Source organism: Microtus pennsylvanicus, chromosome 7 (genome assembly GCF_037038515.1).
Source record: "Microtus pennsylvanicus isolate mMicPen1 chromosome 7, mMicPen1.hap1, whole genome shotgun sequence".
NCBI classification, from domain to species: Eukaryota; Metazoa; Chordata; class Mammalia; order Rodentia; family Cricetidae; genus Microtus; species Microtus pennsylvanicus.
In genome coordinates this window covers 97,614,269-97,626,288 of record NC_134585.1, presented here as the reverse complement: position 1 = coordinate 97,626,288, position 12,020 = coordinate 97,614,269, and the positions used below count along the sequence as shown (strand labels likewise).

General features: G+C 35.3%; 1 protein-coding gene across 4 annotated transcripts in view; it reads right to left on the bottom strand.

The window, feature by feature from the left end:
* Positions 1-1,724: 1,724 nt before the first annotated feature.
* The window catches only part of Ptbp2 (polypyrimidine tract binding protein 2), a 60,566-nt gene continuing 50,270 nt past the window's right edge, over positions 1,725-12,020 (bottom strand). Inside the window, exons 9-14 of one of the 4 annotated variants that reach the window (XM_075981503.1) lie at positions 9,235-9,389; positions 7,768-7,801; positions 7,260-7,352; positions 3,792-4,008; positions 3,609-3,686; positions 1,725-3,459 (exon numbers count right to left, since the gene is read on the bottom strand). In XM_075981503.1, coding sequence (XP_075837618.1) covers positions 3,327-3,459; positions 3,609-3,686; positions 3,792-4,008; positions 7,260-7,352; positions 7,768-7,801; positions 9,235-9,389 — 710 coding nt within the window. In that variant the 3' untranslated portion in view covers positions 1,725-3,326. The remainder of the gene's footprint in view (positions 3,460-3,608; positions 3,687-3,791; positions 4,009-7,259; positions 7,353-7,767; positions 7,802-9,234; positions 9,390-12,020) is intronic. The other 3 variants (XM_075981502.1, XM_075981500.1, XM_075981501.1) reach the window with 3 other exon arrangements.

Genomic DNA, 12,020 nt, shown 5'->3' with positions numbered 1-12,020 from the left:
AATTTTAATATTTTTGTTTGTTTTAGAGACAGTGTCTCACTTATCCCGGGCTAGCAATCCTTTGTTTCAGCCTCCTGAGTGCTAGGATGTAACCTTATAAAATAAACTTAAGAATTGACCAAAAGCATAGCATGTCGGCACATATCCTACCTGAACTTCACAAAAACTGATGGAAGGAAGCAACGAATGTACAGACTCAATTTTACTTACAGGCTTAGGAAAATTATTCTTCTCTTGAAAACTATATACCTGGTGGTCCAAATAGATCTACATGAACTAATTAAGTTAATTAATACTTTTCTACTCTAACCTTAAATCTTCAATACCGTTACTATTAGTATAACTTTTAATAATTTACAGATGTTTGTTACAATCTTCCTGGCAAAAGTCTTTAGCTGTTTTCACACACAAAACTAGGTTTCCAACACTGAATGTAAGCAATATGAACCCCCTACTTGAGGAGGTGATTTGAAACACATTTTCAAATGAAATCTCATCTAATATGAAAAGAAACAGTTTTTCTCAACTACTTATTTAAAAAGTCAAGTTATTTGTTTCTAAATTCCCAAGGTAAATCTTCTAACAGAACAGTTATCCCTAACATTATTTTAACGTTAGCTACTGGAAAAGGGAAGGTTGAGGCAGTGATAATATAAAATTGATAGTACTTTTATTTAAAATTTTCTTGACAAAGTGGGCTATTTTAATCTAATGCACTGAACTTAAAGAATTCTAGAGTATCAAAATTCCCACTTCAGTGTCTTGATACTTTTAAAATAAGACTGTGTTAGCAGAACTATTAAAAAAGGGTAAAAACTAGTCATCACATCCTTGAGTGGGAAAACTTGGTCTCGGGTTATCCTCTTTAAAAGATCAGCAAATTCTTCAAGGTCATCAACTGGAATGGAGGTAAAAACCCCTTTTGAGTCCTGGAACCATCATGCAATACTGAGGAAAACACTGGTTGTAAAATAACAGAATTAAGGCACGGGTGATCTCCCATACCATGTCACTGTATTGCCACACCACTTTAGGAAAAAACATGAATGATCACTCACGGCTTCCAAGCAACACTCAAATTCTTAACTCTAAAACAGAATCATTTTTTACTTACTGTTATTTATTTCTTGGGGCTGAGTGAACTCTTGCATTAGAACAGTACTTTTAAACATGCTCTTCATTTTAAAAAATCATCTTAATGTCTACATTGTGTGACTTTGAGGTATACATGTGTAACTCCCAAGTGAGTCAATCCCAATATTTGTATATAAAAGGTAACCAAAGAAATAATTTAACTAGCACCCGACAGCATCAGTAGAAAGAGTGAACACTGCTGTGCCAGCACTTAAATACCGTCTGCCCAAATAACCTAAATGTATGTATCCCCCACCCAGCTAAAGGCAGGTGACACACTCCTTTCTTTCCAGTCACACCAGAGCCCTTTGTTGTAGCTCAGAAGGTAGTCTAAAATTAGTAGGAAATCTTGAGCAGACACAAAGATGAAAGATGAAACTGCAGCAAGAGAGCATGGCAAATCCAGAAGATCTATTAGTGCATAAATCTACAGGAAAACAACAACAACAACAAAAGAGATAGAGAGAATTAACGAGCTACAATAGAAGTTATGTCTTTAAAGCAGATTATAAACAGGGTGGGAAATGTTTAATATGTGTCCTCCTGAAAAAGCAGTTACCGTCTTTTGCATTAAAAAAAGGAACAGCTGGTGCATTTTCACAGCATCTAGATTTATTTATGGTATAAAGCCATAGGATTGTAATATTATTACTCCTTTCCCACCCTGGCAGAGAGTAAACATGAATTCAGAAGCACAGTGGAGTGAAAACAAAGAAGAGAGAGAAAAGGCAGCAGAGAAAGACAGAAAGGTGAATACAGAGCTACAGAAGTATTTATTGAGCATGCTACAGAGGTAAGCAGAGTACACACAAAATGAAATTAAACAACCATCAAACCTCCCAACTTTGTTAGAAAATTAATTTTTAATTGTGCCGCTTTCAAACTATACTGAATTTTACATTTCTAAGGATGTAAAAACTCAACTAATAGAAAATATACATGACCATTCTGTCTACATAGATAACAGAATCTATGAATCTTGAAACTAAGTACATCAATTTCAAAAAGTATTGGTCATTTAACAGAATCAACAATTCAGATTGACGAACTGTTCAAATAAATTTGACCTGTAGATTCTGAGCCATGTTTTTATTAAAGTCAGATCTATTCCTAAATACAAAATATTTTGAAGATTTATTAAAACTGAATATTACAATGCAAGGTAAATTAAGACTAAAGGCACATAAACTTTGGTCCCACCTGGTTGTCAGTTTTAGAAAACTGCCACAAAATTAATCTTCCTGCAAGTTTTCGCAGTACACTTTCTTTGTCTTTGAAAAATACATGCACCAGTTCCTGAACTAGCTAGACCAGTCTGCACATGCTCAGAAATCCACAACCATTTTCCAAATCTTAATTACAAACTAAGGATGGCAATATATATTTAAATGCACATAAGTCATGTCAACTTCAAAAACATCTACGAAAAATATTCAGCCACAAACAAGACATTACTTAGTGCTGACATTTATATGATACGTCCCACAAGAGTGTGTACAAAAAGGTTAAGGTTCCACAACGCTTTCCACATAGGGCTCAAACTTACAGAAATCACTTGCTGTCTTAAGAAATTAATACTCTGCATCTTGTTAATTTTAACTAATGCCTACATTCATAACTGAATCTAGACCAGATTTGTGAGATACAAAAGGCCAATGTTTTCAAAAGCAATAAAGCCTAAGATAGTAGAAACTAAAAATGCTGCTTTATTTTTTCAGTATCAAGTATCTTATTAGAGTAAATAGAAAGAAATGTGATAAGCCAATAATTCAAAATAAGTTCCAAGCAGGAGAAACAAAAACTTAACCTTTTGACACACCCCTGCCTAAACATATTTTAATTCCCATATAACGATGTGCCCTAAACAACCAATTCTTCTTTCCTAGTAAATGCACAACAGCAACACTAGTTTTCCTTTGTAAGGCACGTATGTCAACTAAGTAGAAAAAAAGAAAAAAAAGCAAACTTAAACTAAAAATTTAAACAGACAAGAAAAATGGCTTCCCTATAGAACAGATGAAACACAGCAGTTAGTAACTCTGCCTTTACATACGCCATTTCATTTTATAACCAAGGAATGGTAACAGCATGAAAAAAAAACAAAAACAAACTCTGGTCCCCACTTTTCTGAACAGTCAATAGGTGATGACACCAAACAATGTGATTTGCCCACAATCTTCAGCTTCCCTTCCTTAAATTGTTGACTTGGAGAAAGACACTCTCAGATGATGGTTTTCACCAAGGTTATAATTATGAAGGTCGATCAAAGCCTGAATAGCTTCCTCCACTGTTGCCATCTGAAGAAGAGCCATTTTGTGATCTCTTCTGAAACAAAATTATGAAATTAGATACTTCATAAGAGTTTAAACATTTGATTTTTACTCATCTGAGGTTAAACAAAGACTACAAAAATGTTTGAAGAAAATTTTAATTTCTATCAAGTCATGAATTTAAAGACAAAGAAGCATGCTTACTGAAAAAACTTAAATGCTTTCACAGTGCCCCCGGTGTTAGCAAACAGAGTCCGCAGATCCTCTTCTGCTACAGAAGGACTAAAAAAGATAGGCAGAAAGAGCAAAAATTAATAGAATCTAATAATAAGAATCATGCTTTGCTAAACAAGATGAGTATCCTCAGTAAGCAGTTGAAATACTCACGGGATATTAGACAGGTGGAGGGTGGCAGAAGGAGGAAAAATGTTTTGAAAGTTTTTGGATCCAGGTTTTTTAAAACGGTGCAATGGGGAATTACCAAAATCTTTTGTTAGCCCTTGATCATCAAGTCCCTCTCGAGGTAGCTGCACAGTCTGATGTTTAGAGAGAGTAACACGAATAATTTTTCCATACATTTTCTGCCCATTAAGATGATTCATGGCTAGAAAATAAAGACTATCTATTAAAATATGAAAGTAATATTTCTAATTTGAAAATTTTGAATTTCCTTACAATTTAAAAATAAATCATGAATTTTACATAAGAACTGGTAGTTAAAACTTAAATTTCATTTTCAATTTCTACTAGACAAGGTACTGTAGCAAAGAGCTTCTTTCACAAAAGAAGAAACTCTACAAACCGGTCTTCTGCGATAACACTAATGAAAACTGGGCTAGGTCACTGCTAATGCTCCCATCCTTCTGTCGCTCACTTCCTACTGTGTTCTATCTCCTGGTCAGCAGGGTTTTGCAATGATTCCTCTCAGTTCCCTATCAAATTTATGTTCCCTCTATTTCTCATTGGCCACTGGCATTTTTTTTAAAAGATCTGGATAACTCAATTCTTTATCTGCCTTTCTGTTGAATCATCTTCTATCCACCCCACCCACCCATTGTATACACAGAGCAGTAAAAGACTTTCACAGGTTATGAACCTGATCTTGTTAATACTTAGTACAAATACCTAGGAACAATATCTAAACTTACTTTTTAACATAGTTATACTTCCAGTCTGAGCCTTATTTACTTTCTGGCTTCTTTGCAGATATTTATTGATGTTATGTAATACCAACTACTGTATCAGTGCTGGGAAGCAGTGAAGTAGTTAAGACACGATCCAAGCCACTATGCAGTGGCATCTCGGACTGTATTTCTTATATTATGTAGGGCCATATTATACAGGCCCATATTTCTACATGGTATGACAGCCAAAATTTCAGGCCACAGTTTGAGACTGTCACACTGGAGGTGGTCACCTAGTGTTTCTAGACAAACTGATGCCATTCTAAACAAAGGGCCAGGATAGGCTAATGTTGCTCTGCTCCTTCTTTGTAATTTGGGAGGTCCATATGGGAAAGAGGCATTAATTCAGTCCATGACAGAGCAGGCATGGGTAGGAAGACATGACAAAAATGGGCATAGATAGGTGTGGACATGGCCACAGTCAATCTCCTGGCTACCTAGGAAACAGAAGGCTAATGAATTTCGCCCTCAGTTTGCATTTGGGTATAAAAGCTGTCTGGAGAATAAACAACTGGTGAAATTTTCAGGATGCGAACTCAGGATTTCTTGAGGGTTTCCCTAAAAACCCCCTCCCGATAAAGTCATGTGAGTTGTGTACTTCTTCCCACGCCTCCACTTTGGTCAGAGAAATAATTTATGGTACGGGCTGGTCCTGGACTACAATAATATTATATGCTCTCTACTTAGAAAGCATTCTGAGATTTTTATCATATCATTTTTTAAAAGTCCCTTCTACAAAAAGGCTTTTTAAATCATATGTTGTAAAAGTTCAGATCTCACTAAATATCCTTTATAGATATCCTATAGCTTTAAATTCACCAAAATTTATTAAAATCATTATTTTCTCCCTTCAATTTGTGATACACATAAAGACAAAACAATTGTGCCTACACAGTAGTGATAAAATAGGACATCACAGGGCTTCTTGATGTACCTGTCAGGTTGTCATTCAAAGAAGAGAACTTGCCTAATATTAGAAGTGGGGTTGTTTTTAGTAGGTTTCTTCATTTGTAAACAACACAATAGTTAATACTGATAGTAAACATGACAGGAGCTATAATATCTAGGGGACAAGCTTCTGAAGGATTATCTAGATCAGGGGTTCTCAACCTGTAGGTTGTGACCCTTTTTAGGAGTCAAATGACCACTTCACAGGGGCCACCTAACAGATAACATACATATCAGCTATTTACTTTATGACTCATAAAGGTAGCAAATTAAGTTATAAAGTAGCAACAAAAAGAATTTTATGGTGGGAGTCCCCAAGACATGAAGTGTATTAAAGGGTCATAACATTGATCAAGATGAACTCAGATGGGAAGACCCACAGTAACTATGGACAGCAACATGGGCTTGCATCCTGGACTAGACAAGGTTATATAAAGCAAGCTGAACTCCATTCTGAATTCACCATTCTCTGCTTCCTGGCTAAGAATTCAATGTTGCCAGCTGCCTCAAGCTCTTACTGATTTAAGTACCTCACCGTGATAAATAAGTACCTTTAAACTGTAAACCAAAATAAACCCTATCTCCCCTTAAGTTTCTCTGGTCAGATATTCTGTTGACGCAAAGAAAGAAGTGGATATATTCAATATGCTCATGATGGGTAAAAACATTAATACTACAAGTAAGGGTGGCTCTATCCAAACTCAACAAGACAGCCTTCCATGTATGTTAGCACCTTGGTCTAGAACTCAATCATTCATACTTTAAGCACTGTGTTATGGCAACCAAGCACAATAAAAACTAAATATCACTTGTTTAAAGTAAGTCTTAGTAGTTACTGTAGCTGGGCAGTGCTGGCATATGCCTTTAATCCCAGCACTTGGAAGGCAAAGGAAGGTGGATCTCTCAGTTTGAGGTCAGACTGGTCTACAGAATGAGTTCCAGGACAGCCAGGACTGTTTCACAGAGAAACCCTGTTCTGAACCCGTCCCCCCAAAAGCTACTGTACAAAAACAACAGTGAGACGGATCTATAGCTCAGAGGACCTGCCTAGTATATGCAAGATCTCTGGATTTCTTGATTTCCAGAACCAAAAAACACAAAAACTACTCAGTGATAACAAAATAATGTCAATGAGTCACCTCAAAAAGAGATGCGCACACAAACCAAGGAGAAAGCAGTAGTCCAAACACCTATGCTAAAAGATAGCACATTTAACATGGGTATTGTCATTTTAAATCAGAAACTCAGATAGTTTTCTATTTTAACTGAGCTAAGTTAACAGTTTCAGATAGTTATAACATCAAAACACATTAATTCCATTAAAAAAGTAAATTTCAAAGTTTTAAAAAATGTGAATACAAGCAGAATAAGGTAGCATCACTTAAATCTTAATGAATTAAATTGTTAATTAATTTAATTAGCTTGGTGATGCAAATACAGATTACAGATTATTATGTGATAAAGTATACAGGTGTATTCTAAATTGAAGCATGTAGAAAACAACAATATATATGTAACTTGACTGACTACATTTTACCATTAACCACTGGCAAAGGTTTTTCATTTTGTAAAACTTAGCATCTCTAAGGAATTTTCCTTTTCATTGCTAAGTTGAATCGATATTTATAAATGATCTTGGAATACAAGGATATTAACCAGGGTTTTATGACCTATCTGAACAAGGAATAGAAATCTTAAAATGAATTCAGAATATTCCTCTTACCAAGCTGTGACTGGTTCCCATCAGCCATCTGTATCAGAGCACTGTCTTTCTTATTGTACAAAATCTTCACGCGCTGCACATCTCCATAAACACCTTTTTGTGGAGCCACAAAGAGGTAATCCAGAAATGGAATTAATTTTATATGCAAGCCAGCTAAAGATTACCTGACACATCAATGAAACACTCAGACATCAACATGATCACTCACTCAATCTCACCATTTGCACAAATGAATAAAGAAGGACAAGATTTTGAACAGTGAATTTTGAAAAGAATAATTTTGATAAACCCTCAAAGCTATGTGAATGATATTAAATTAAAAACCATGCAAAATAAATCAGCATGCATTAAAACAAACTTTGTGTCTATGGAGAGTTTTAAATAGCAAAGAAAAATAGCAAAAGATTTACTATTCAACTTTAAGCCAAAGTGCTAGCTACAAATAAGAATTAAGGTGAAACAAAAAAATCAAATCAATAATAAAAGTATAGTGCTAACAATAACATACCGAAGAGGGTAAACAGACTTTGGGGCGTAACCATCTTTAGAAGGAGAGAAGAGCAAGCAGCGTAAGACAAGAAGAGAGAAGAGTCGAGGAAGAGCGGAGATGAACAGATCATCCATAACGAAGGGTGGTTCCCGCAGAATGGTGAGGTGGTCATGGATCATGGTTCAAGGCGGTTAATTGGGGCAAGTTGGTCCGAGGAACATTTGTTCAAGCACAGAAGCATGAACATAGGGAATGGAGACAGGGAATGAAGACAAGGACAAGGAAAATAAAGGATAAGACAGGGAAGGGAATGGGCATTTGGGGAAAGACAAGGAAAGGGGAGGTGAACACACAGGGAAAAGGATGAAATGGGGAAGGGAAACAGCAATGCAGAAGAAAAAAATAAGGAATCGGGGAACAAAAAAAAAAATAAAATATAGGTCAGTACATAGGAAATGCAGGAATTTGGTCAGAAAATGGTTGGTTTATGTACTGTACAAGAAAAACTGAGCAAAATGTAGTCATCCAAGACAAATATGGGTAAAGTACATCTATATCAAAGAGTAAATTACAGCATTTCATCTCAACATAGGGAAGGAATGCATGCATAGGAATTTTAAACTTTGAACTTTAACTGCATAAGCATGGCTGGTTATGAAATGCAGGCAAAAGTCTTAAAACAAAGGCACTCTGATTCAAACACTTTAGCATGCAGAACTGTGAATAGTAACAGTATTAAATGATAAAATTAGTTATATCCATTATTAACAGAGGCCAATCATAAATGAGACAAATACTCAAATTAGACACCATAAACTGATACATTTGAGGGTCCCACATTTCATACCAGCTTTCATAGCAATCAAAATAAAATATACCAGACATAAAATGTACAACTGAAGAAAATAACAGCAACTTTATTTAACAAGAAGGGAGCAGGGTAAAGTTGAAATATATTGTAGAAGACAATGACTAAAAACTGCAAAGAAAAAATTACTAAGAAAGACTGGAAGAGTGCCTCGTCAAGATCTTTGGAAGAACCTTCAAAGAAAAATGTATTAGAGTAGTTCACACAAAATAAGATTAAAAAAAATGCAATGACACATAAGCATGAAATGAACAAGCAAATCATTAGAAAAGGCAAAGGGCAAAAATTGTTTTCGAGTTACATTTCCAAAATTAGATCACATTTGCCTTTGAGAACAACAGAAAAATAAAAAGCCAAACTACGGTACTTCACCATATTTTTCTTAGGAAAAATAGGTAGCTATATTAAAATATATAAACATATATAAAGATATATGACTGTCTAAAAAAACAGTACTACCTAAACAAATATGTAAATTTTATTCAGAAGCAGAAATACAAAAGATATTTTGGCTAATGAATATACATAAAAGGAAAAGCAAGTGCAAAATGAAATAAATATGAAAACTTTCACAAATGAAATGGAGATGAAAAGGCATTAAAAATTATTTCACTAACCTCTTCATTTAAATTGCTAACCAACAGGACTGTATTGCCACCAGCTGAGACTCCAGGCATACCCACTCGGCCAGCGGCAGCTGCAGCAGCTGCTGCAGCAGCATTTGGAATAGCCAAAGGACTGAGAGCTCCTGGAACAGCTGCAACAGGAAGCCCTAATTTTAAAATAAAGCATATTTTACGAAACACACACAAGTCGTTTACAAAACCAATTTAAGCACGATGGCTGCACGGCTTATGGTTGGCCGGTCCAAATGGTTCCTGTAAGTTAATTTTTAAGATGTTTAGAAAAATGTTTTGTTGGTGTGGAGCAGTTATAGAAAAATAACTGATTTCAAAGTCATTTATTATTTGAACTAAGGTACATACCTGTAAAATGTTAGCATATTACAGACATGATAGTTCTGTATCTTCCCTATGGAAAAACTAACAAAGTATGAAGAGTCAATTTTCACTTCCATGATTTCCATTGAGAGGTAAATATAAGAAAACCTTCAAGACAAGGGTACTCATCATCCCATTTCTACAAGTGTTGTCTCTTTTAGAACCTAATTTTAAAACCATTCTGCACTTAACAAATATGTACTTCAGTTCCTATAAATAATTGTTTTCCTATAAAATTCAGCTACTGCAGACAAATCCTCTTACACAATTCACACAGAAATCCTAAAGAAAATCATAGGACAATTTGCCTTAATTTCTACTCAAGTAAACACACAATGAAGCCCATCTACTTCAACTCTTAAATTCTTATTCACCTATTTCTCGTTAAGTACAATGCTAACAACACAGAATTTACACTTTCCCATGAAAATGGCACAGATCTCATAACATACTTGCTTAGAAAGAGCCCTTTGCTGTGGCTGTGCAAATTCTTTCTTTTCTCTCTTTGCAGGGTTCTTATGTGCTCCTGTGAGGCTGCAGCTACCTTCAGGGCCAGAGACTTATACTTTCTTAGCAAGGTTGAGGTGGGCTTTACAAAGACTGCTCTGACCTTCCACTGAAAGTCTCTAGAGTTAAGGACAAAATTCCTAAGTTTCTGACATGGTCACCTCCTCCAATTCATTCAGCTTTTCCTCGTTTCCTGTGAGTACTCGATCACTAGAATGAAGATTCTCATTTATGAAGTTGTTCTGGGTGGGGGTATTTTGCAGCTTTTGCCCACTTTCCTTGGTTGTTACGTCTTATTTCAGAATGTTCCAGCTTAAAGAAAAATAAGAATAAAGTAACAAACCACGAAGTACCATCCTATGTGTCCAGTAATCCCGGCCCAACATTTTACTGGCTACTAAGCCATTTTATTCATTCTTGTATGTGGTATGTGGACTTGATAATGGAAGTGTGTGGCCCCAATGTTTTGTGTTGCTCTTAGGCTTCATGTTTTAAGCTAGTTTCTCTCGGAACCTGAAGCTCACTACCTCAGCTAGCTAAGCTGGCTGGCAGATAAGCTTCCACAGCCCCTGCCTGACCCCTAGCACTAGGGTTACAGGAGTACTGCCACTCCAGGCTTTTTCTGAGGGTTCTGTTCTTTGGGCTTGACGTGGCAGGCACTTTACCCACTAAGCCATCTCCTTGTCCCTGACTTACTAAATATACTTCTCATGACATCTCACAGGTTATGTCCATTTAACAAAATATAATTGTATTTTTTGTCAAGGTATGTATATACACTTATTAACTACAGATACTTGTTTTTTTCTTACATTCTTGTGCTAAGTGACCTTTGCGTGATTGGGAAAAAAAGTAACAACGTTAGGAAAACACCCAGTATTTTCAGGCAGTTTGGCTGAATGTACAAAGCATTCAACTTAGGTTGACAATACAATTATTTAATAATAGTGGAAATACCAGATGTAGTAATTATATTGTCAAATCATTTCTTTGTTTTAGTGGCTTTAATTGACTACCTCTTGGAAGAAAAGCTAATTTAAAATGCTGTTAAATTCCATGGTCTTTATGAGACTCAAAATTAGTCGTGGCAAAATTAAACAAACAAAAACAAAGCCACCAACTGCAATATACTGAGTGCAATAGAAAAACAAGTGCTCCATGTTAAGCATCACATTTTAATACAAGGATTTCAAAATTCAAAAACAATTGTTTGATAAGTTCTTTCCCACAATAATACATAAAGTCAACTTCATTTATAGGCTACTTTCAATTCTAACAAGCAAGGAAAAGCTCTCAAAGCCATTAACCCAGAAAAATTTTCCCTGAAAAACCAACCATAACACAAAAATAAAATAACATCAAGAATCCCCAACCCCCTAGTATTTTCTCTGTACATCTGGCCTCTTAACTTAGCATCTTCTGTTTACATACTAGAGTTTTCCTGAGCTTTATACCTAAGCTAAAGAAATTTTGAAACCTTTTGGTTTCGTGTCCCCCTTTACACTTAAAAATTACTGAGAAAAGCAAGCTTTTGTTTACCTAAAGTATTTACCTGAATTATATCTACTGACATTTACTACAATAAAATTAAAAATAACATACAATTATGCACTCTATTAGACTTAAGGGTGATATAGAAAACAAAACCCCTAAATACACCAGTAAGAAAATCAAAGTCAAAAAGGCAAAACTTATTTTAGTATTAATGTCAGAAATTTTGACTTTGTGGACCCCAACAAACATTAGGAGACTGCCCACAATCTTCAGTAACACTTTGTAAACATTATGCTTTTTATAAAATATACAAAGGAATTTAAAAGACAAATAACTCATTGCAAAGATAAGAAAACGCTGTAGTGACATCTGCAAAAGAATACCAGGGTATATGGTTAAAA